A 26,056-nucleotide genomic window follows, 5' to 3' on the forward strand; every position below is an offset into this window, starting at 1 on the left:
AGCTCCTGGCAGTCCACTAAAAGGTTTAGAGAGAATTGCTATGATTTTCACATACTCTTGGGTCACACACCTACCCCTGGCTTCAAGTTCTACACTGCTAAGAATGAAATTCCAGTTCCCCATTCCTAACTCTTCCAATTTAGGGCAAGATGTTGGGCTCAGAATTAGAGAAAAGATTGTGAGAAATCCTAAAGAAAAATACAAGCATCTTAAACTTGGGTATGAAAGCTCTCTATTTGTTGCAAAGAATTTAGCATTGCAAAAGGAGTAATGCGTCACTACAAAAAGTCTGTGTGGTGATAGTCACAGTGCCATAACAGGCAGTCAGCTCAGTCTAGCATACTGCACCAAGCGACATGTTGTCAGGGTTTTAAAACAGGCCTCCTGAAAATGAGATGAGAGGAAACCCAAAATCTAGGTAGATTGTATATGGGGAAGATTAGCCACTTTATGGTGAGGCACATCTGTGCTCTGCAATCCTCTGTTTCTTCCAAATATTGTTCATTCTGCTCCGTAACCACTTTCTTCAGCTGGCTGCATAGCCAGGGAAGCAGAGTTCCCCTTAGGAAATATGTTGCTGTAATCTCTCTTCTGGCACATCACATAGCTTGGGAGGTCATTACACCTCTGACTTCAGCAGCCTTACCCTTGCAATGAGGTGAGCCAACATCTATGAGCATGTGTGATGGGATGATCTGCAGTAGTGTAGAGCAGCAATAGTAGAATGCAGTAGTGCTGAGCAGCACTAACAATAGCAAAATTGGGTGCAAATTTTCTATGTTATAAAATACCACTATAATAGTGCAGATGGTATAAAATAAAATAAAGGAGAATAAAATAAAGGAGAATAAAATAAAGACTGAGGGTTACAAAAATTAGTAGACATATTTTAAATCAGAAAGCTGCCTAAGGAATTTAAACAATAACTTAGTCATCAGGAGAATTCACTATTCAGAATGTAAATCTGACAGAAATTCAAGAAATCTCAAAGGCCAACTGAATACATTTTCACTGAAGACTGTTTTATAGTGAGAGTGGAAATGGCCAGGAAATAAATATTAAAAAAATAAGCCCTCTGGGTTAAAAGGAATTGCAAAACAGTGTATGCAATAGAGTCATTATTTCACATGTTCCAACTAGAGGGCTTTTCTTAACCTTTAGGGGGGGAAAAAAACAGACTGGCTTGTTTAATTTGTTTTCTGTACAACACAGGCAACAGAATTTGGTACCAGTTAGAGCAGCATGTGTTATAACAGAGAGTATTTACCCAAAAAGCATCCTCTGGCAGAGATGGAGAGATGGACAGCCTTATAGTGGTTTTGCCAGTAGGAAATCACACCCACTGCTAAAAACCATGCACTTTATTTCTCATTTGTTTTAGTCTCCAGACATTTAATCTTTGTCCACCCTTTCTGCCTTTGGGTAAAGAAAGATATTGAATAAAATGATTGATTAAAGGCTTTCCAAAGCTTGTTCTCAATGAGTCTCTGATGCTTCTAATTTTCAAACTAAATTTATGTCCTTTATGTGGCTGTTGGCAATTATGCCTTTATGCCATTTTCTCATTTTTAATGTTTCCTGATGTATTTCAAACAAACAAAAAACAAACAGAATTTGCAATGATTACCTTTATGATTTGCTATTGATCTTTAGAAGCTTTATGTAGCATCTACTTCCTTATTATTACAGAACAAAGGACTTGAGATGATAGAGCATATTTTTTTCCTACGTGCAAAACCCTCAGCTGATTAAATACTTTTTTAAAGTGGCAAAAAGTATAAGATAAAATCTTTTAGATCATCTGCTTCTGTTAAACCACTTGAAATGTCCTCATTAAAAGCACTGTGATAAAAAATAAGCATCTTCATTCTTTTGACTGTGAAGGAAAAAAAAAAAGAGATGTATTTTTTGTTAGAGTGAAAAGATTCCAGTATGGTCTGATTTTAATGTTGTACATGTGATTAATTTATGCAAAAAGAGACGGGTGCAGGCAGAGGTCAGCTTTTAACTAATATTTAGCAATTTCAAATTTGTGCAGAGTATTCATTTCCTAATACTAAGGCTCTGACTCATAATGGTCAGATTAAAAAAACCAAAAACCAGACATAACTAATACAATTGTTTTACAGCACTTGAAATATTAATGGTTTATATTTATCCTCTTCATGTAATAAATATCCCTCTGACTTTAATTGGTGGTCAGGTATCAGGTATGGACAGCAGTGGCTGAAGAGGTTATCATACACTACGTCAGCTATGGAACAAGCCTGTGTGTGAACTGCAGCTGAGGACAAACAGGCAGCAGTGTGATTGATTTTGGCTTCCAAAGGAAGACAATTCAGTTCATCTGGAACGTGTTGCCAGCTCAGAGCACCAGCAGCCAGCCTTGTCATGAGAGAGTGCAACGACGCACAAGTCAGCCAAATGGTTTGCTCAAGGTTATAGTGGGAAAGAGAAGAGTAAGGAGAGCTGCTCCTCCCCAGTCCTGCTGAATGCCCCTGCACAGCTTTTTAGTGAGTCCGTTCCCACTCACTTGGGTTTTTCCAAGGGCTCCGGCTCCTTTCGTGCTTTGCCTACCGGATTCTTCTCAGCTTCTTCTGCTGTCACTAAGTGAAACTCAGCTTCCACTTTGCCCTGCATCAGGGAGATCATACGTAATCATCTGTTACTGGGTAATTATAATTAAGTCTCAGCAGGAATTGGCTAGTGGAGAAATTATGGAACCAGATGAGGATGAAGGAAATTGATTAAAGAAAAGAAGAGGAAGTCTTTGCATTTAAAGAAAAAACACAAAGGAAAAGCCAGGCACAAAATCCCTGATTTATGCTACAGGACCATGAGGGGGAGAGGTAGGATGCTTTCTCCCAGACCCATAAATAACTTTTTTGATTTCTAAATTATAATGTAATTCATCTGAGAAGACTAGTTGCAAAATTTGTCAAGGAATCATGGAATTGTTAGAGTTGGAAGGAACCTTTAAAGGTCATCTAGTCCAACTTTCCTGCAACAAATAAAGACACTTACAGCTAGATCAGGGTGCTCAGAGTCGCATCCAGCCTTACCTTGAATGTCTTCAGGGATGGAGCATCCAACACCTCTCTGGACTACGTGTTCCTGTACTGCATCACACGTCTTGTAAAAAACTTTTTCTTTACATCCAGTCTAAGTCTCCTCTTTTAGTCTGAAGCCATTTTTCCTTGACTTATCACAACAGGCTCTGCTAGAAAGTCAGACCCTTTCTTTCTTATATTCCAACTCTAGACATTGAAAGGCTTCTATCAGGTCTCCCTAGAGCCTTCTCTGTTCACAGCAGATATCACATGTCCCTGCAGAGTTAAATGGCTCCACTGGAAAATGAATGACTTGGGTGGAGAAGGCACAGTCCAACAATGGGGAGAAATGTAGGCAGTCGTGAGTGATTAAGCAGTGAGTTCCCACATCACAAAAATAAGATATCTAGAAATGAAATCTGCATGCAGAAAATGTCATGCAGTCCTAGAGCTTTGCTCAGGTGATAGAAAGATGAGAAGATTCCAGCAGCTGGAATGAAAATCAGTTTTCTTTGTGTGTTGTCAGAAGATGATACTTACAGCTATGACAGAAGGAAAGCTTTGCTCAGCACCAATTTACTGATAATTCCCATGATTCAGAAAAGCCATAAGGGAATATAGCTGATGTTCTATTGTTTGTTTTCATTAAGACAAACCATTATAACTTGTTGAGTAATCCACAAAATACTAGCACTAATAAAATACCATATCTGCTCCACCTCGCAGTAGAAAGGTGAGCAACCTGATTGAGCTGTAGATGTCCCTGCTCATTGCAGTGCATTTGGATGAGAAGACCTTTAAAGGTCCCTTCCAACTCAAACACCTATATAATTTGAGTTAGTTGTGTTCTTAGAATCAGCCATAACTTATGCTATGGAGTTTAGAGCTTCCTAGCTATGAGTTAGATCTTTCACTCTTGTGCTCACAGAAACACCTGATTTGCTGCTCTACCCATCAAGTGTGCTGGGAAATGAGCAGTGGAGAAAAGCAAAGTAAAAATACAGAGTGTTCTGGTTGCACTGGGATTATCTGAACCAAACCTCTGGGGAGAACGCTGAAGCACATGAGGAGATGTTGTGTATTGGCAGTGACGGTTGTTCTTCGGATGACATGTTCATAATTAGTATCTGTCTCTGTCAGGGTCTTAGCAGAGCATATCACCTTCAGAGAAGAGCTGTATATGGGCAGTGAGCTACCTACCGTGAGCTCCCCAGCCTTGATGAAAGGCCACCAGCCTCTGACACGCTTCTGCTGAAAGATGGAGATCTTGTTTTCTTCACATGCTGCCACAACCATGCCTACATCACAGCTCTTGGCTGTCTTTGCTGCCCGAGGGAACCCATTCAGGTTCAGTTCAAGAGTGCCTGGAGGGAGAAATGATGTAATAGCACTTGGGGATCATGAATATACAAATGCATTCAAACAGAAGGCACACGAAGCAGTGCAGCATCTTGGCCCAGTACCCGGAGAAGTGAGGACCGTTCTGTACTACCAGCGATTCATTTATATTTCTTCTACAGTGCCTCATCAGAGTTCCTAATCATTTGCTCTACAAGAAATGGATAAAGTGCTAATTTGGTGCCTCAGAGAAAGATATGAAATAGTATGGTCTCAGACACCTTCTTGTATGTACCTTTATACAACACAGGTATAGAGAACACTCAGGTGAAATTCAGACAGTTTCACTGCATACTTACCCAGGAAATCATCTGAAGAGAGCCTTTCAAAGTCCCACACCTGAAGCACAAGCTCAGCAGGTATTTTGCGCTCTGTCTTTTCCAAGGAAAATATGTTTTCTCTTTTACTAACAACCATTTGTTTTTCTGCTGGGAGATAGTGGAATGGGAACACAAAGCGCCAGTTGAAGTTGCCCTCTCCTGTCAAGGAGTTGTAATGTACATCTGTCTCCTGTTTGTCCTCTTCCAGGCCCTTTATCCACCTATGGAAACACATGGAGGATTACATTGCCATCACCAGGGGAGCTTGAATCGCCATTGTTGTCATTTGGTAAAAGGCATAATAATTTACTAAATCTTCCCTAATCAGCAGGAAATAACACCCTGTCCAGGACTGTCACACACACAGTAAGAGCCCTAGCTCAGGAACTGTAGCTACCTCCAAGCCTTTGCACATGGTCAAAAGTGAAGACTGAAAAGGTAAATTTTATTAAGATCAAGCTCCACAATGCCAGTGGGCAATTTATTTATTTATATTTTATATTTATCTTATATATTTGCAGGCAAACACGGCATCATTTCTTTATTCATTACTGATCACCCCATATTCATGTGTCATCCTAATAGATTCTGTGTCAATGAAGAGGACAGTACTAGAGTCTGTATAGTTTGCCATTTCAGTCTGAGGGTACGAGCACTGCAGAAATGTGGCTGGAGAAGTCTCCTCAACTTTTCTTGTCTTTTTCTCTTGTCTTATATTACAGCATGCATATAGAATCATAGAATTAGAAAGGTTGGAAAATACCACTAAGATCATCTAGTCCAACCAGCCACCTACCATCAATATTGCCCACTAAACCATCAGTGCCACATTAGCATGATTCTTGAACACCTCCAGGGACGGTGACTCCACCACCTCCCTGGGCAGTGCCCGGCCGCTCTTTCTGAGAACAAATTTTCCCTAATATCTAACCTGAACCTCCTTTGGCTCAACTTGAGGCCATTCCCCCTCATCCTATTGCTGTTACTTGGGAGAAGAGGCCAACCCCGTCCTCAGCACAGCCTCCTTTCAGGAAGTTGTAGAGAGCAATAAGGTCTCCCTGAGCCTCCTCTTCTATGACTGAACAATCCCAGTTCCCTCAGTCGCTCCCCATAAGATTTGTGCTCCACACCCTTCACAGCTTTGCTGCCTTCCTGGACACACTCCAGGGCTTCAATGTCTTTCTTGCAGTGAGGGGCCCAAAACTGAGCACAGTACTTGATGTGCAGTCTCACAAGAGCTCAGTACAGGGAAATGATCACCTCCCTGATTCTAACATTTCTGTATTGCTCCCAAAAAGCAGCATTTTCCCTGCAAGCCCTATTAGTTCAAAAAGAAATGTGGAAAACCACACAATCCCAATCACCACACTGCTCCAGGGCAAATCCTTGCCTGGTGACATATTCAGTGCCAAGTGCACTCTCTGAGCATAGTGAGATATGCATCTTTTTCAATGAAGCAGAAAAGCAGATAGCTCTGGCAGTGATAGCAATGTCCTCATACTATCACACAACTCAGTACAAGGGCTGGCTGCCCATTTATTTCCTCGGTTTTTAGCTCGCATTGAATGTTATGCTCTCAGAGCTATTCTGCTACATCTCTGAACGTGTTCAGTTCAGAGGTGGCAACATCTGAGCAAACACTGGAATAACAGCTTCTCTCACGGAACTGAAAGGAAAGATTTGCTCAGCCAGTGTGCACAATAGCCTTACTTGCTTCTTATTGGGACCAGATGGCTATGCTTTCCCTGCTTTCCTATACCAGCTTTCCCTGGTAAAAGGTGTAGATACGTCCTAAAAAGCAGTAAAATCTGCTTTGTCCTTCTTCTTACTTTGCATTTGCCTGTGATTTCCAGTACCTGCAAAGGGGAAAATATCCTCCTTTCCTGAGTCCATCAGTCCCAGTGTTCCCTCCTCCAGCTTTTTGCTTCTGGTCTTTGGCAACACAGGAATAGATTTTTAGGAACATTATTTTTTCTATAGCCCTACAAATACAGATTTTTCCAGGTCTGCAATAGGAAGTATTCCAGAACAGGAAAGGAATTTTAAGAAGTAACCTATTTCATTCTCAAGAAATAACTAGTTTGAGTGGTTTGGTTTATTCTCATTTAACTGAATTCTCCCCTTTTACTGATCATCCCACTACGGGCTCTGAAGCTGCAACAGGCATTTTGTTTGCAGCAGGGAGGAGATTGAGTGCAGAAAGAGCTCATGTGAGGTTCTCTTGAATATGGCCATGGTCATTTATCCACACCTTTGAATCAAAAATTGATCTTTGAATCAAAAATTATTTGCCCTTTTGAAGACAAGTTCTAAAGAACTTACCCTTTTACATAGATATCGCTTGATTTTTGCCCTGTAAAGATATTTTCATCTTCTAGAATTACATCTTCTGTATTCCAAATGATTACCCTCAGTTCATAGCTGAAAAGGAAAAGAAACGTTTTGCATAACTAAGATCATGGTCATTGTTTTCATAGGCCTTTGTATGACTACTGGTTGGACACTAATGTAAGCCTCTATCAAATCATGCTTTTATACAGTGAGAAATGTTGCATTTGTGCAAAACTCTTAAAATAGCACCAGCCTTGGGTCCCTTCTGTTTACAAGAGAGTCAAGTGATAGAATACAGATCATAGAATCATAGAATAGCCTGGGTTGAAAGGGAGCACAGTGATCATCTACCTTCAAGCCCTCTGTTGTGGGCAGAGTTGCCAATCACCAGACCAGGCTGCCCAGATCCACATCCAGCCTGGCCTTGAATGCCTGCAGGGATGGGGCATCCACAACTTCTCTGGGCAACCTGTTCCAGTGCCTCACCACCCCCTGAGTGGAGCATGCTGAATGACAGCAGCATCACAGCCAGCTTTGGGGTGATGGAAAATTCCTTGCTTTTTATGCGTTCGTTCCTTTGCAGTTTTCTTTACAAAACTGCTGCAGTGAAACAGGTAAAGCTGATCTGTATGACATCATCAGGGCAGCCTCCAAAACTGTAACTCCAGAAAACAGCTCCGTAAGAGGTGCTCTCCAGAAGAAATGGCTAAAATGATTATATTATGTGCAATTCAGTGCATTTAACAGGAAAAAAAGTACTGTTTAGACATGTTTTCACGTAAGTAAGCCCAATCATCATCTTCAAAAGCAAAAGCAAAAAGAATGAAATCTTTGCAATCCTTTCCACTCCCTATATGCAAACACTTCTGGCAGTCATCCAAAGCTCTAGAAGTTTGAACTGAAATTCAGATACTGCAGGTGACATTAAAAAAATCATGTTCAAAAATTTGAGTATGCTTATTTTATGGGCTGTAGAATAATAAAAAAAAAGTACGTTTGGGATGGGATAACAAATGATATTTTTTATTATCATATGCTGCCTTGGAAATGAACTCAGTCTCAGATGAGAAACTTTGCAGAGTCACCGTCCCTGGTGGTGTTCAGTAACTGAGGAGATGTGACTGAAAGACATGGTTCACTGGGCATGGTGGGGATGGGTTGATGGTTGGACTAGGTGGTCTTAGAGATCTTTTCCAAGCTTAATAATTCCATGATTCTAACTAACTAACGTGGAATGTTTTCACAAATGGACCTGTGGAGCCTGGAGCCCCTTTTGCTGCAGCAAGAAGACAGATCTAAGCAAAAGGTATAACTCATGTTTGCATGTTTACTTTTTTTCTCACAGTTAATGACTTGACAGTATTTTTCTATAGCTCTTGTAGACTACAGAAAAGGCAGCACCAGTTTGTTTTTGTATGTATGATTTGTTTAAAATCTCCTTTTCCTTGGAAAAAAAACCTCTTGTTAAGGAGAATTATAGAAAGTTATGGTCTGAAGAACTCTGGTCTGTAACTAATTGTTACAGATATTCTTGTTTTGGTCAAATATTGGCTTTTATAAAAAGAAAAGAAAAAAAGCAAGCCTTTATTAAATTGTTCCTTGTTCAAACATAAATGAAGCATGAGTCATATCCGCTGCTGCTTCAGACAGAAAATTCCCAAGAAAGGCTTTGCTAAAGTATAGGAATAAAAGTGACATAGGGTGACCTGAGAACTCTCTTGGTCATTTTTTATTTTTCACTTCCAAGCATAAAACAAGCTTGAAGAGCTATATGTAATACTGAATATAAAGCAGTAGTGTCCATCTGAAATTTGAGAAACTGTTATTCCAGTTCTGTCTGATGCTGCTTTAGGTGTTTCTTGATTATCTCTTTGAACCAAGTACTGAAAATCCAATAGGTACAGTACTGCATCACATTAATGATCTCACTCGGTTGCTAAGCACATTACATAACTGGAGCAAGTGCTGAAAACAGAATTACTCCTTTCCGTTTTGCAAATGGAAGAGAATAACAAAATTATTGCCTGTAGGCTCCTGAAATTTCAATGTGAAAAGAGGGATGTCTTTCTAGAAGAGGTGTGGCAGCTTTGGATGTAAAAATCACCAGCAGTTCTTTGACTCATTTAATAAAAGAGACAAAATTAAGCATACTTCTTTGACTACAGTTATGTGAATCTACAAAAACTTCTCTCAGGATCGCAGAAATTTGTTATGATAGTTCTTTTGCTAGTTCCTTCCAGAAACTTAAGACTCAGTCTCTGAAGACTTATGCCACCATGTTTGGAGGAAAGCGTGGACTGTTACCCTTTGGGTTTTCTTGGTGAAATGTCCACCGGGGGTCCTGGCAGAGGCATATGTTTTGGAAACATGTCAACCCACATCTGTAAACGACCCTTGAAAAAAAGAAAAACATTTCTGTAACTCTATCTATTGAGACTTTTGAAGGTTTTTAGTATAATTCTGTATTATAAAACCACTGCTCCCTCTCTAGGCACCAAGCCGTTCATACTCTGTAACAATCTCATCCATAAGCTATCTACACAATGTATTTTTTCATACGTACATTCTAGCAACTGCTCAGTAGTTTGGTGAAGTTGGAATTGAGTTCAAACATTGGTAACTTCAAGGTAAAATCCACACAAAAATAGTGCATAATGAAAATTCATAAAGAACCAAACACCAAACACGAACAGCGCTTGTGTTAGATTAACAAACTAAAACTAAATTTAAAATAAGTAAGATCTGCAGTTATACATTGTGATACTGTACAATGTACAATACTAAATATTCGGGTAGCTCACTGTATACAGATGTGTAACAATTTCCAGGTTGATACTTACAAATTCTCATGTATGGTACAACACCAGAATGCTTTCTCTGCAAGTTTGCAGATAAAAATTGAAGTCACAGTACCTGGAGGAACGAAAAACTTCTCCTGGGTCTACCATCACCCTACCATCTCTGAACTGCTCTACCTGTTCCATGCCTGGCTTATCCTTATGGTAGAGTGGCCGAGTTTCAATATGCTCTGGGACCAGTTTGTATCCAACTTCAGGGATTTCTTCCCAAGAACGTAAAACCTTTAAGGAAAGATGTTCATACGATTCAACTGGCTCCTCTATAGGAAAAGTAAAACAAAAGAACAACCAGAACAAAATTAGCATGCCAAACCCCTGTGCAACATGTTCCATTAAGTATTAAATATGGTCATTAAAAGTCAAATTAAAAGGAAGATTTTATGTACCTCAGTTAAGGAGAGTCTTAAAGCGCATTTAATTCTTGTAAATGAGCGTACTCACTGTGATAGATAGAACAGTAGAACTTAGGCAACAGTTTTTTTTATGCATACAGCAAATCATTTCACAAGAAATTATACCTATAGCTTTGGTTTGCCTTTGGATGGTAACAGCAAAGATTCCCCTGGAGAACCAAAGCACACATCAGGGGAAGAGCAGCAATGTGAGGGCTGAAGGCCGTGGGCAAGGACTCATCTTCTGAGCAGTTCAGCTTCGCCAGCTCCCTCAGCCTGGAGGAGGGCATTTCAAGGAAGGAGCAATCTTAATAGTGCAGGTAATGTGGTTATTGAAAAGGAGAAGAGGCCTCCTGAGCCCTTGAGCCGCTCTTTTCTCCCTTTTCGTGTAGATTCCCCTGGAGATTTGAAGCAGGATGTCTCACTTTTCCAAGAGTGCTGCTATTTAAGAGTTGCTGGTAGATTACAAAAGATCTGATTTGGATTTAAACAACACTGAACCCTTCCTAATGGTACAGCAAGGAAGGATTACTCTCTGGTTCTGAGTCTTCACTCCCTTTTTCGCAGTAGCACGTATTCGAGATGTGATATGTTTCATCTAATTGTATCCAGCTAGGGCAAGGTCTTTAGCATTTGCTACTCAGTCGTGGCCCAGTGGGCTATTGGGACAGATTATTCCTTGAGAACCCATTCTGTCTGTCACAGGCGCCTTTCTAAAGACTATTCTCACATCTTCTGAAGAGATGCTTTTTGTTCTTACTGGCTACAAGCAGTCCTAGACTGCCTTGGAGTAGATATCTAACTTCCATACTTCTAGAGCAAAGTTAAATTATTCTTTCTCTTACTATTTAAATTGGATGAAAGTCTTTCAAGTATTGTTTTCACCACCTGCAAAGTAGAAATGTTACTGCTTCCCCTTTTCAGTACTTCTCTAAATCTCAAATCTGTGACCTTTTTTAGTTTTATAGGCCCAAGTGATGAACAACAGAAGGACTCAGCAGGAAATAAAGACCCAGATGGACCTGTCAGAACAGCAGTTTGGTTAAAAAGCATATAAAAAACTGTGTGCAGCTATTTCTTTACAGTATGATGAAAAACTTGTGTAAAAGCTTTACAGGATATGGAATTCACCATCTGGTTCTGTATTTCATTTCTTTTAGCTTTCATCATTTTGTTTGACATGGATTGTTCTGATTCTCATTGTACTGAACCAGATTTTGATCTTGATCAGGGAGTCACATTTGTTCATGTTCCAGTGAGGAAAACAAGCAGCAATCTTGGAAATTCTCTCAGGCCAACAAACTGAAAATGGACCAGCACTTCTCTCTCTAACAGTGCTGCATGAACAGCATTCCACTGGAGGAGTGAGCTGTATTTTTTCTGATGCCAAAAGGAATTTGCTCCAAGAGGAATAAACACAGAGAAGTGAGGAGAATGTTCTCTACTATCTCCAAGACTACTTCCTTTGGTTCCAGCTTGTCTTCATCCTCACAGCTCTTTTCCTTACTCTAAGGACAGCACATAGATACATAGCACAAGAAGTTCCTGGCTATAGGTTTACTATAGTAGTCAAAGAATGATAAAAGTACTTAATTACCATTCTCATCTTCAGTGAAGACTGTCTGTCCCTTGAAGACTTTTGTTCCTACTTGTATCTCTCCTGGCCGCATGAAAGGCCCATTTATTCTGTTGTCCTTACACAGCTTAGTGAGGATCTCACTTGGCTTGGTTGCATCTCGCCATGCATTGTACCCTTCTCTGCAAGGAGGGAACAGAATTGAGAGAAATAGCTGAGATTTTCCCTCAGAAAAATGTGCAGCCAACAGAAGAAAAGGGAAGGACTAGAGATTATTCTTTGTTCTACCTGAAGGATTCAAATGTACATGTTTATCTCCAGAATGACATTTTAAGGAAGATGCATTCTGTTGCTCCCTTGTGCAGAGGGAGAAGCTGAGATTGTCTGGGGCCTGGAACAAGGACATAAAGAAATACTTCATACTACAGCTAGCAAGGGCTTGGGTTTCAGTCTCTTTTTTTTTTTACATTTTCCACGTTTTGTAGATAAAATAGTGAAACGGTCGTGGAACAAGAACCCCAAATTCTCATCTCTAAGACAAATGCCCCACCCCAGGGCAATGGGGTTATTTTCGTTTGTTTTTCTCCATACTGATTAATCTTTGCACACAACAACAACCTTGAGAGTCCAGCTGCGTGGTTGGGATCAGGAGCTCAGTGTCACTGCCTTGTGAGTCATTTTCACTACAGTGGCCCTATATGCCTGTCCAAAGGCAATTTATGAAGCAGATATGCCATACAGAAGCTGTTTATTACCTAAAACACTTGATGAACAAACAGTGTTGTTAATTTTAAACTACTCACTTCCTGCTTAGGCTGACAGGTACGTAGAGCTACTGCTAAGCTCTGTGGTGGAACTTAATTAAAATACCTCCTGTGACTTTTGTCCTGGAGAAATTTTAATTTTTGGCCACATCTGGAATTTCTCCTTCAAAACATTAATTCACCACATGCTGCTCTCTGTGGCTGTCTGAAGAGGTACTTACATTTCATAGCGACTTTGTAACCCACAGGTAGCTCTATGCCTGCTGTAGAAACGATTTTCCAAATCAATTTTAGTTTCTCCAATCAGATCATCAGTTCCCACAAAGTCATGGTCATAGATCAGAACTGTAAGCAAGGAATCCTTGGGAAATGTAGCCTGGATTTCAAATGACCTATGGCAAAAATTGGGCAGAACATGAAGTCAAATTAGTTTTGATATCTAAAAAAGTAACTTAATGAATATAATGTGAATAATGTGTGGATAGTTTGCTCAACTTGCAAATTTTCTCTTCTAATAAAAAAATGGATTTTTTTTTGCTTGTATTTTTTGTTTTAATGAAATGTCTGAATATACTGGAAACATACAGTGCAAAATACTTTTATTCCACTCCCCTACCACCTCCTGTGCTGTTCTAAGATTGTTCTCACCTATAACAGACAGAACAATGGCAAGTAGTGGAACTGTTGCAAAGATTTTTCCTTAATCTATCATAGATGAACACATAGAAATTATGAAGCTAAAGAAACTGTATATGTGACAGTTTTTATACACTTTTCAGAATCTTCAAAAGGCTTTAAAGGAATACACGAGTCTTTTCTGTTTTATTCCATACCTGCTGGATTAAATATTGAAATTAAAAAAAGGAAGAAAGAAAAAAAGCAAAAACAAGAAGTCTCTTTTCATTGAGTGCAAATTTTAAGGGATAAGAATAATTGTTGTGAGATATTTTGATAAGCTGGAAATATACTTAAGAGGGGTTTGATAAATTGTTGGAAGACAGGATATCCGCATCAGCACATCACTGGCTCCAGATTCCTCTGAAGAAAAACTGATTGCTGTCAAATTTTATCTCAAAGTTTCTTCTCGAAGTGACCAAAGTCTAATCTGTAGCAACAACAGAGCAATTTTGGAAGGAAAGAGAAGTTTAGGAAAGCTCTGGGGTTGCTCTGGGGTTGGTGATGCTCTGCTGACCAGGACTGTAAACGATGGTGAAAGTTGATTAACATGACTGATACTACTGCTGTAGAACACTTGCTGGGCAGTCACTCCACTACTGCTTCTGGTAGCAGCAGCAAGTATTATTCAAGTGAATTAGCCAGTTCTTATCTAAGCAAATATAGTAGTGATTTCCCTTCTATCTATATGCATCTATAATCCTCAGGGTTTAGCAAAATAAAGGCTCAGCCTTTATTTTCAGCCTTTATTTTCAGTTTATTTTGCTAAACCCTGAAGATTATACCTCTACTAAAGGAGAGCTTCAGTCACAGAGACTGAGATGGTGTGCAGTGGAGGGATCACTCTTTTCTTGTCTTCTTTCTCTTTTACTTCAACTCTCTGCTGTTGTAGACTCGACCCTAGTGTGACTAATTAGGCTTTCAGTACAATGGAGTACAGTTTCTCTGTCTAAATGTTCTTCTAGATCACCTCCTTCCCAACTCAAAACATTTTAATTCACCTTAAAACAAGGAAACTTACTGTAATAAAATGGCTATTGGAATTAACAACATTAAATATGTATAACACCTTGATAATACTAATTTGATGTTTTCTGAGAGTCTGAACCCCCATTCAGAAGACCGGGGCATGTTAAAACTAGTCCTTTAATGATGACATTTATTTAGCATTCTGTTCAACCTGAAATGGAAACAGATTTTGAAATCACACTCTTCTGTGCATATTTATTTCCCTTTAAACTTTGTATTAATTTGCTGAGACAAGATTATTTGTTGCTTCACTTCCTCTTATGCATCACTTCAAGAAACCTTTCACAGATTGCATTTCATGATGAATTGATTGTTATGAAAATGAAATAATTTGCAATTATACAGGGTGACATAAATTTTCAACATTTTAATTAGTAGAACTATCAAACAGGCCGACATCAGCATACAACAAACACTTTGTAATGGTTATAGCAAGACAAGGGGCAAAAGAGAAACCTCCAATGAAAATGAAAAGAAGCCTTCACTGACCTTCCAAACACTGGGTTCAGCTGCTTGGGAATGTAGTTTTCTCTATCTTTAATTTCTGTGTTGCCCAGTCTCAGCACAATGTAGGGATCTGACTTGCCATCTGGATCAGCTGGGCTGAGATTAAATGCCTGTTAGGAAGAAAGACTACAACCTCAGGAAGCTTTTCTAAACGTAATATGGTCACAGCACAACTCTGTGGGTTCCCCGCCTGGTTCGCACATGCTATGGGGATTCAAGAGCCTTAGTTTGTCAATTAGTTTGTTATTTAGTATTTCAAGTTGGGAAAAAAAAATTTGGATGAGAGGATTTCCAAAGATGGAGCAGATGGAAGTATAGTGCTTGTGGGCAATGGTGATAAGGAGACAGTTGGACTAGATTATCTTACAGGTCGTTTCCAACCTTGTGATTCTATGATTCTATGATTCTATGATCTCTAAGTATATCTAAGATGGGAAAAGAGATAGGCAAGAGAGTCAGTGCTGAGGAAGAAGCTGGCTGCAATAGTGCAGGCTGGATTCAGAAAAGGTTTCCCATAAAGAGTGGATGAGATCCTTGGACAGTGCAGTACAAGTCCTCTTTATATCAAGGAAATAACGCAATTACTTACTCTTCAGTTTTGTCACTGTCTTGTTGTATGGCATACTTTCCTTCCTTGGTCACCTGCAGCTCTTAAATACCAGCTCTTTCTGTTTCATTTCTCACATTGCACTCCCTCATTATCCTGTCATCTGTATTTTTATCTCTTTCTCTTTCCCATACTTTTTCTATAATATCTACCACTCTGACTACACCCAACACACAGCTCATGCAAAATGTTATTTTCCTCTTCACTGAGAAGGCTATATTTACATTTGTGTGATTTTGACACAACTCTACTGATTGAGACTTACCAAATTCGCATAACGTGTCTAGAAGAACTTGTCTATTATATGTTACTTTTACCCCTCGCCCTTTCAATTGTAACAAATAAAGTGATTCTTCTGTCTTGTGATTCATCGTGAGGAATGTGGAAAGTTTCCTATTCTGAACACTCTTTTCTACAGCATGAAACGTTGTCTAAAATAACAATAAAAAACTACCACGCGGGTGAGGACTTTCAGAAGCTTCAGAGCAAAACACTGGAGCTAAATCAAGTTGAAAAGCAGCATCCCAGTTACTTCTGGATTAAAAGAGCAGCTATCTACTTACTGCCACAATATACACCCTGATAAGGACATTGACGGAATGGTTTGGTGGTATCCCTTGCAGGATGTGGGGCTGCCCTCCGTCCAGCAAGCTGCCATCCTCATGACTTGGGTATATGCAGAAGGAGCCCTGGTAATACAGGTAATACACTGTCCTTATCTATCCTCCAAAACAGATCAAGTGCAATGCAGAAATGACCCTTCAAATGCAAGCAAAACATCATGCAGCACATTCTGCAACACATACATACACACATCAAGTTTTGTGGAACCACTCCAAAGGAACACAGGATTCAGTGTGCTGAACATCATCTGTTAAAATGCTTTTCCTTTACAACATCGTACTCATTTTACCTAGATGACTGCAAGAAATACATGCATGCTCTTAGATGTCCATTTTATTATTTGAAGACCTCGGGATGCTCTAGGTCTGTTTTTCTTAACATTAATACTGTATATACAAGATTTTGATCTTGTCTACATATTTGCAAAATGATAATTACAGTGAGATAGTTTCACAGCAGTGTGACTGGAACCCAGCTTGCCATATGTTTTTGAAGCCACATTACAACTCATATAAATCAATATTAAGTCATGCTGCTAAGTAGCTCATACAGCCTGAAAGCAATTGGTAAGTCATTTTAACAGAAATTTGCATTGCAAAGTAACAAAAGTATCAATGAGTTTAATCAATTCCTCTGAAGTACAAAGTGCTTGGAATTCTACTGATATTATTCAGGCTTTGAACTGCATTTTCAGATTGCCTAATGGTGCTCTGGATCAGACCATGCAATTGTTTTCACATGGAGCATATAAAAGGGCCTCCAGTTAAACTATTCAAAATAACATATAAGGAGATGCGACTGACAGTGTAGTAACAGAAGTTGCATAAGTGGAATCTGAACGACATAAAATGTCTCTTGTCCTCTCCTATGATTTAAAACATTTTGTATTCCTTGTTTCAAATCATCAGTGAACACTTGGTCCTGGATGCTACTTTCATCTATTGGAAAAGGAAAAATACGACTGGATCCAATAAAAGAGATGACCCTACTTATAACAGACTACACTTACTCCTTTCTTGCATTTCTGATACATCCAAAATGCACATGAAAACATACAGTCTCTAAATTATTACCTATTTAACATGAGAGCTCACCTTAAATTTTCCTATTATTCTGTCTTCAGAGTCGGCATGAACTTCATCATTAGATTTTCCTCTTAAGAGTTGGAAAGTTTTCACCCAATCCTCAAAGTTATTAAATTCACTCTCCAAGTCTCCTTCATAAATCTTTGAAAATAAAAGAATGCTTATTTTTTTAGTGGTGCAGTGAATATATTTATAGCAACTTTTTTTATTACAGGATGATTTAAAATCCGTTTTGATTCAAACTACAGATTGTAATAACACCAAAGTTTTTGCAAAACTCCTTGAGGGAAAAAAAAGTTAATTCCCAACTTGAAACAGGAACAGTTTTGTCCTCAATCAAAGTCTTTCTGAAGGACTGAAAACAGCACATTAATGCAGTGGGTTGAAGTGGCTCTTGAAGAGCCACGATGAACATTTAATAAGTACTGATGTAGGGGAAAAACAGTGTGGATGCATTGCTTACTCTCTGCAGTGTGCCTTTGATGTACTGATGCTTTTTAACTGCTGTTCAGTATCACATGAGAGCAAAGTAGACAACAATGAAGTGCCATGGGGACAGAGCTTTAGGACAGGTGACAAGATCAAACTGTTTAAAAAAAACCATTCTTTTCCTCCTATCCTGTAGTTTATGAAGCATTATTCAGTGTGAAAGAGAAGGGATTAGCTTAATTATCTCCCAAAATTTGGAAACAGCAGTTTCAAATTTCCCTTTATTCAGCTAGAATGTAATCCAAAGTGTCCTAACCTTTTCATATCTCCTCATCTTTTTGTGACTTACATCTTTTTCTTTGAATTCCTTCTGTCCTTACCCAACCAATGCAAGCTAGACATTACCACCTCAGCAGGGAAGGTGCACTGGCAGTTGCAGTAATGTTCTCTACACTCTTTTTTAAGTCATCCTTAATAGGTTGTAATACACTATTATTGCATGTGTTATATTGATGTCAAAGTGTCTGAAATAAATTTGTTTGGCTAAACTCTGTCCCTGGGGTTAAGTGAATTCAAACAGACTGAATAGCAACCTTGTTTCTCTCTCACCTGCAGTGTTGCTAGGTTTGGAGTTGTTTCTTGCTGTTTCCTTTTGAATGTCTTATCCTTCTTTTTGTTTGGCTCCTCTTCTACAGTCAGCGCAATATAGTCTGAAGTTTGCTTACCTGCAGAGATTTCATGACATCATGTAGGTTTCTGCTCAGTAATGCATATCAAGTTCTCCAGATAAAAACGCAAAATACGTTTTGAAGATTCCGCCCTTGCTTGTTCCTCATTCATCCTTCTGCTATGAAGCAGAAGATCCCCTCTTTTCCCAGTACTGCAGACAGAGATGTGGCAATTCGTACTGTCTGTGGCTGACTATCTTCATTATTAGCTTGGTGGACAAAGAATGATGATGTCCTGCACAACTCCTTCCCTGCTGGCCACCTCCCAGAACACTGTTGCTTTTTCTCTCACTCCTCGCAGATCTTAACATCTTTCATATAACATTTAAAGCTTATTTAAAACTGGAAGCTGCGATTTAGGCCGACTAATACTTCAAATGTCAAAAGATCCAAGCCTTTCTCTGTTCAAAGGTGTCATAAAACAGAGAGTATCTCACCTTGGGAAAGCCCAGATGTAGGAAAAATGGGAAGAGGTATCTGCCTAACCATGACCAGACTCCGAACAGTGGCAGTGGACTAATCAACAAAAAGAGGATGAGCCCCCAGAAATGGCATTGAGACCAGTTCTTGGGCTGGAGTCTGGACTTTGAGTTCACCTCTCCTTCAATTTGAGAACAGTTTGTGTGTGTTTGATACCACTACTACTCAATACTTACAACTGCACATATATGTACATATTGTATCAGTGCCATCCTATATGTATAATGCTTATCATCATAGCCTGACATAAGTAACAAAAAATACCAGAAGAGAATTTACAAGCTCTTGAAGGATCAGACAAAAAAATCACAACTGCCTTAACGACAGATAAGTGTTTATCAACATATCAAATAAAAGTATAATTATAAGTGAAAATTGTATCATTGTAGAATGTATTCTGTCTAAACATTTCCTCCCCATGGACAAGTGAGTCCACCTTGAAAGTGATCTCTTCCTCTTCTCCTAGCAGCACCTATGATCAGTGAAGTACTGTCAGCTGCAATTTTGAAAGCAATAACATCAGACATTCAGTCTGTGTCCTCAATCCACAGCAATTTCATTATCTTTAAAATAAAAATCACCTCAGTCACTGGCAATACCATGCAAAGTTGCTGTAGTTTAACTTTGAACAACAGCTCTGTGCAAACTGTGAGCATTTCTTTGCTTTCTCAGTCTGTGCAAGAAGTTACCTTTGTCAAAAATAATGACTAGAGCTGAGTTTGAATATGGGGGAACCTGTCAAGCCATGGGCTGTTGTCTTTGGGTTCGATATATTTGCATACATATGTACACACATATATGTAAACATCTCGAGTACCGTGTTCAGTGTTGGGCCCCTCACTGCAAGAAAGACAGTGAGGCCATGGAGCGTGTCCACAGAAGGGCAGCAAAGCTGTGAAGGGTCTGGAGCACAAATCTTATGCAGAGTGACTGAGGGATCTGGGATTGTTCAGTCATAGAAGAGGAGGCTCAGGGGAGACCTTAGTGCTTTCTACAGCTTCCTGAAAGGAGGCTGTGGTGAGGTGGGGGTCAGCCTATTCTCCCAGATAACAGTGATATGATGAGGGGGAATGGCCTCAAGTTGAGCCAGTGAAGATTCAGGTTGGGCTTTAAGAAAACTCCTCAGAAAGAGAAGTTCCACCACTGGAAGGGACTGCCCAGGGAGGTGGTAGAGTCACCATTCCCGGAAGTGGTCAAGAAATCTGTAGATGTAATACTAAGGAACATGGTTTAGTGGGGAAATATTGGTGGCAGGTGGGCGGTTGGACCAGATGATCTTAGACATCATTTCTAACTTTAATGACTCTATGATTCTACGTACAGGGACATAAATATATATATATATATACACAAAGTGCCTATTTCTGGCCAATTCTTTTAGGAATTTTGTGCAAAATAATTTCTCCTGAACATGATCAACAACTAAAATTTAACAATTATGAAAGTTACAAATATGATCATGGACTCTATCAGCAGAATCTGTTCCTATATTATTGATCCTTAATTGGATTCAAAATTGAGAGAAGCTCCTTTTCTGTTACAAATGCAGTATAAGATTAGGATGATGTTCATTTTCTATCATTATAATTTTGACATTAAAAATCTTTGAGCATAGTACTGGAACAACAAAAAACTCATGTTTAACCAACACTATTTGTGAAATTTTAACCTACTCACCATTTGATCATCTGCAGAGGAAAGAATCCCCTATACCAGCAGACTTCTGTTATCAGACATTGAAGGTTAGCAGTAAAGCAACAGATAAGAAAAGTTTTAGAAATACAAAATAATAGAAAAATGCGAAGAATTTACTTACAGTCTTCAGCTTTCCCCTCACTGGGAAAAATTTCTTTCATCTTTTCAAGGAAAAAGAAAAGACAATGGACAAACTCCTCAGTATGAATGCAATATCAGATTCATTTAGTTTTACGTTATGAGTTAGGGCTTACTGGATGACTTACTTTTTGCATTTTGAGCATGGATGCATAGTATTTTGACCACCAGTCAATAACATTCTCAGCTGATTCATCTGCAATTGTTCTTTTTTTCCTCTTTGTCGACCGTCGCAAGGATTTTTTCCTATCCTACCAAAGAATTCACAATTGAACTCTAGAACAGATTCAAGTTAATCCCTTATACATGACATCAAGAATGAACAGATGTATATGGGAAAAAATCTCCACCTCCAAGAGCCACGTAAAATGCAGTATGAATTAACATCTCTGTCTTTTATTCCAAGACACTTCATGATGGTCATCGTATTAATAAAGCAATCCCTGTATTACCTACTTATGATGCCAAAATTTTGAATATTAGAGATTCTGTGAAAGAATCAATCCATACAACAGGTAAGTATACAGAGTCATAAGTAATAACATTTTAAAGGATATAAACATGTTCCTAAATATTCTAAGAACTCTTCACTACCTTTTGAAGATCAGATCAGCTGTTTTCTTCATTAAAAGCGAACAAACAGGCTAAAAATTAAAAACGTGCAGCAAATCTTAGTAGCTTCATTACTGTTTAAGAAGCCTACGGCGTTCTCAAGTAGCTTCATCCTACACCCTCATGGAGAACTGTTTATTTGGTTGCAGGAGTAGGATCATGCATAGAAAGTAGGGATAGTATCTAATATGAAATGGAGAGTTAATTTACAGATTTCCCTCTAGGAATCCTTTCTTACTATATTTGTTATAATACATTAAAATTGATTTTTTTTTTTTTTTTTTTTTTTTTTTTTTTTTTTTCAGGGTGGTGTGCATGTAGATATGAGAAACTCCTTCATTTTCCTTGACCTCCTAACTATGAAGGCTTATGGAAGCATCTCACTGAATCATCGTGGTTTGAAGAAACATGCTTTGTGCAGCTGCAGAAATAACATGTGAAAGGAAACTCATTCCTGTGGCCTCTGTTTTTAGTTTTGCTAATAAACCAGTGACTGTGGTGGCAAAAACTGCAGAGAAATGAAGAATATGTGCACATGAACAAAATATAATGTTCATGTTATATACTGTACAGTAATATAACGTTATAATAATATAGTACAGTGCACATACTGTACAGCATGGGCCGTGCTGGCAGTAACTGCCTTGCTTCTTTGTGCTTTTCTAACTTTCATAACTGTCTCTTTATATCCACACATTACAGCTTCATACTTCAACTGTAAAATGTTTTGAAAACAGACTTTCCTCTCTATTTGTACGCAACATCTAACACAATGTGACTTTCATCCATGCTTACACACCATCAACATAGAAACAGTTGTTCATAGTGACAATTTTGTAATTAAGCAGATCATTCAAGACCAGAAGCAAAAATCCTACTGTAACAGTACCATGGAATGAGCACAAAAGGGAAGAAAGGCAGTATCTATTAATGGAATGAATTAAATTACATGGAGTCAAAGCAGCATTGATAACCAGTCCTATTAAGGTCCAGTGAGAAGGGTGGGTGCTAACGTTAGAACCCAGAATTTCTAGTAAGTTGTTATCTCGAAAATACCATTCTACTGCTACAGCACCTAAGGATCTGGCTAATCCTGAGTTCAAATAAGACATTACCATTTTATAAGGCAGAGATGAAGTCTATAAGACTGCAGCAGACAGCTGGCAGTCTCAGCGATACTTACCTTCTGTTTTCTGTCTTTCTCTGGTTTGGAGATGGAGTGCTCTGGTTCAGCAGCAGGAGGTGTTGCAGGACCTGGTTCTAGCTCTATCACTGTACATTTACCCTGCTCCACCTCAGCGTAGATGTGATCAGCTAAATAAGGTTCCTGGTATAAGTCAGGAGGCTGGGATGACTCAGGTGAAGCTGAAATTAAAACTTTGTAGCTTAGGTAAGATTCTGCTAGAAATGCTATCATCACATATGATGATGGACAAATCATTCAGTGTTTGCCTCTATGCTAAACTCAATAAAACATACCTAAGCATGTACCTGGTGTGAAGCCTCTGAGCAGCTGCTTCACTATTTTCACAAAACACTGCTTAGTCTTTCTATTTGGGATCTGGTTTGTTCGTTTACCTTTCTCTGTTTCTGCAATATCAAGTCTGCTTGGTGTGGCTTGAAGATCCAACTGGGGCTTAAATAGGAATTGCTTAAGGCAATTGATGGTGTGTGTTCCAACAAGAGTGCTCCTCCCAAAAGCTCTCCAGTCGACTACACAGATGCTTAGTGGGGGATGCAAGAGTTCATTTTCTGGCAATTCCTAGTGGAGAAGGACAGACAGCAATATGAGACATGCTAGAGAATATAGCTTACCTGTCACCCACATATTGTCACAAATGTCACATATTTGTGATGCACCTCAGTGAGGTTGACACTTTTCCCTCCTTTCTCCACCACATCTATTTACATACTCAAAGACAAAATGCATACAGCACAAGCAACATAATTCTAGCCACAAGTTTCTGCAACATCTGATGTTCCAGGGAGATGATGAAGTCACTGTCCCTAGAGGTGTTCAAGAACAGGGTAGGTGCAGTACTGAGGGACATGACTTAATGGATACGGTGATGGTGGGTTGATGATTGGACCAGATGATCTCAGGTTTTTTTTCCCCCAGTCTATTCTATAATTCTATGAAATCCTTGTCCTTAGAATACAGAGCAAGCCATATGAACTTTCTTACATAGTCCAGTTGCATGCTGTCATAAGCAAGCATATCTTGTAAGGTTAAATGAAGAGAATTAGGAATGTTCTAAGTGAATGAACATAATACTGGAGACTGTGAGTCCTAATGCCACCACTGCTTTGCCCAGAGCTATTAAACCTGCTTGTCTTAGCCTGCCCAACCATGAGATGGGAACACTGTGGTTGCATGTTTTACAGAATGAGTTACAACAGGGAAAACAGCTCTTTGGGACATGTGATGTACAATGGAAGGTAAAAATGCTGCAGTAACTGTACTTCAATATCCAAGGTAATGTTTTGATATTCTTCTGACTTATAAATAAACTTTCACCTTCGTTAATGCTGCCAAGCAGAACAAATTGGACACAATATTTTTTCTGATGTTGACCTTTGCCTACTGAAACTACCAGCTCTTACAACTCAGGAAATACGCCATAATTAAATCACCAGACCATAGTAACAAAGGTCATAATGTGAAAAGGTCCAGAGTTCATGAGCAAGAAATGAACAATCCTATGAATAGTCCAGTAAGACACTGGGGCAATTAAATGAATTGAAATAAATAAAAACAAACAAACAAACAAACAAACAAACAGAGCTGTACCCTGAAAAAATGGGAGATAAGGAGGAAAAACGTTCTAAAAGCAGCCATTACCTGCCAACAAGATCCATTCTATCAGTAAAAACCTAATTGCAAAGTATTTCCTTGCCTACTTGAGACATAACGAGTAATAGCTTTTTCTTTTATCACACATTTGTAGCAGCAGTCTTTTTAAAACACCTTCAAATCATTATCTTTTTCCCTGAGAACTGGCGTGCCTTAGTATTTATGCAAGAGACAGAGGAAATAATTTGACAGGAAAAGAGGGAAATTAGTAATTAACACCTTGCCTAGAGAGAGTGGATAGTCGAGAAGCAGCATACTGTACGCACCACTTCAAACCAGTCCGCAAGGACATTGAAATTGGGATTTTTCTTGTAGCTCTGGATGACAGAGGATTTCACTCCTCTTCCTGCACACTCAATGAAAACTTGGGGACGATCAACAGAGAGAAGCTGGACTTTCTTAAGTTCTCGAACACCCCAGAACAGGACCTGTGGTGGGCAGAGAAGAACATCAGTTGCCCAATGAGATCCCTCAATCAGTAGGAAGTCACTGCTGGGATCCCATCCCCTTGTATCCACTTGGGAATGCAGTACTGCTGGTTAGAAAAGAAAACAACAAACAAGAAAACTCCGTAACCTAAATCTCATAACTATTATCCATCATGTTTATGGTGGAAATTAAAGTTAATGCAGGCAGTAATGTTGGATTATTATCAAGGATTTATTACCAACAGCAACTGATCATGAATGGTGATGTCATACTTTCAGAAGGGCAAAGGGACTATCAGTCTAAACAGCAGAGTCTTGGTTTGTTTGAGGTGTCTGAGCTCTTGGAGAAGTAAAAATTCCCAGTATGAGCAGAGGTGATTAACAGAGGTTTGCCAGCTGAGCTGGCCATTACGTCTGCAGTAGATAGCATGAAGCCTCCAAGAAGCTTCTTTCAAAGAACTACGATCCTGATCTGGAAGACAAAGAGGAGACTGGATCTGTGAGTGAGGGGTCTGCAGGAAAAGTGGGACTATACAGGACACACAGGAGGAACCTGAAAGATAGGGCTGGGCAACGAGGGATGTTTTCATTACAGTTGGCGAGGGAACCCATGAGTCTTATGACACTGAAAAGATTATTGGGACCAAAAGGGACCATGAAGGACTTTGTGGACAGATTGAACACTAGCAGGGCTGGAGATACGTGTAAGTCTCACCAGGCCCATTAAAGCTATTTCAGTGACAGAGGGTGAGGACCAGTGAGATTCTACTCTACTGCCAGGAGTTCCAAGTTGAAATGCAATGTCTCTGTGGCCATTTCTACTACTGTAGGATATAGATCATGAGATCTTGACAAAAACAGTTATCTTTATCTGGTGTTGTCATTTCCTTGCTAGAATATGAATTCGTGATTCATATTCTACTAAAGGCACAGTTCAACCACAAGTCTGTTCTGGTGGCAAACTATCTAGAACTGTATGTAATTTCCTTGATTTTAAGGTGCAATCATTTACAAGCAGGCAGAAGACAATACTTGATTGAAATATGGGAACCAATCATGTCATTCCTATAGATTAGAATTTTAAAGTCATCATCACAGGTAATTAAAACTTTACAGTTCAGTAACAGAATAAAAGAAGCTGAGATTTGCAAATGGATATATTCTAAGTGACTCACCTCTACTCTGTACTTGCTTAAAACAGGTCGAATGTTGGCTGGAACTGGATAGATCTGGCTAACATCTGGTGGATCCACAGGAGGAAGTCTGTCTGGATCAGAGTCAGGAATCTGAAAAATTCAGCAGTCATGTATCAGGCCAAGTTTTGGAAGAATGAAAACAGTATCAGAAGCATCCGTGTTTAGTATGTTGAACACATCTATCTGATGCAGTTTTGCACAACATGTTGCAAAACAGACTGGTTGTGATGAAAGAGCAATGTGACTTGGATTGCTATCTGTCCTGCTGTGATGCTAAAAC

General features: G+C 39.2%; 1 protein-coding gene across 5 annotated transcripts in view; it reads right to left on the bottom strand.

Moving 5' to 3' along the window:
• The window catches only part of FER1L6 (fer-1 like family member 6), an 83,378-nt gene that overhangs the window by 1,219 nt on the left and 56,103 nt on the right, over nt 1-26,056 (bottom strand). For 4 of the 5 annotated variants that reach the window (XM_042835291.1, XM_042835299.1, XM_042835307.1 and 1 more), the window contains 18 exons: nt 25,756-25,866; nt 24,419-24,580; nt 22,877-23,060; nt 22,482-22,663; nt 20,815-20,937; nt 20,670-20,709; nt 18,255-18,370; nt 17,226-17,357; nt 16,071-16,196; nt 14,883-15,010; nt 12,911-13,081; nt 11,947-12,107; nt 10,075-10,217; nt 9,404-9,492; nt 7,091-7,189; nt 4,748-4,989; nt 4,251-4,414; nt 2,534-2,634 (listed from right to left, as the gene is read on the bottom strand). In XM_042835291.1, the coding sequence (XP_042691225.1) occupies nt 2,534-2,634; nt 4,251-4,414; nt 4,748-4,989; nt 7,091-7,189; nt 9,404-9,492; nt 10,075-10,217; nt 11,947-12,107; nt 12,911-13,081; nt 14,883-15,010; nt 16,071-16,196; nt 17,226-17,357; nt 18,255-18,370; nt 20,670-20,709; nt 20,815-20,937; nt 22,482-22,663; nt 22,877-23,060; nt 24,419-24,580; nt 25,756-25,866 (2,474 nt within the window). Of the gene's footprint in view, nt 1-865; nt 1,877-2,533; nt 2,635-4,250; nt 4,415-4,747; nt 4,990-7,090; nt 7,190-9,403; nt 9,493-10,074; nt 10,218-11,946; nt 12,108-12,910; nt 13,082-14,882; nt 15,011-16,070; nt 16,197-17,225; nt 17,358-18,254; nt 18,371-20,669; nt 20,710-20,814; nt 20,938-22,481; nt 22,664-22,876; nt 23,061-24,418; nt 24,581-25,755; nt 25,867-26,056 lie in introns of those variants that run through there. The other variant, XM_042835314.1, reaches the window with a different exon arrangement.

This window comes from Centrocercus urophasianus, unplaced genomic scaffold (assembly GCF_019232065.1).
Source record: "Centrocercus urophasianus isolate 14NV4802_14NV808 unplaced genomic scaffold, USGS_Curo_1.0 seq_11, whole genome shotgun sequence".
Taxonomy (NCBI): Eukaryota; Metazoa; Chordata; class Aves; order Galliformes; family Phasianidae; genus Centrocercus; species Centrocercus urophasianus.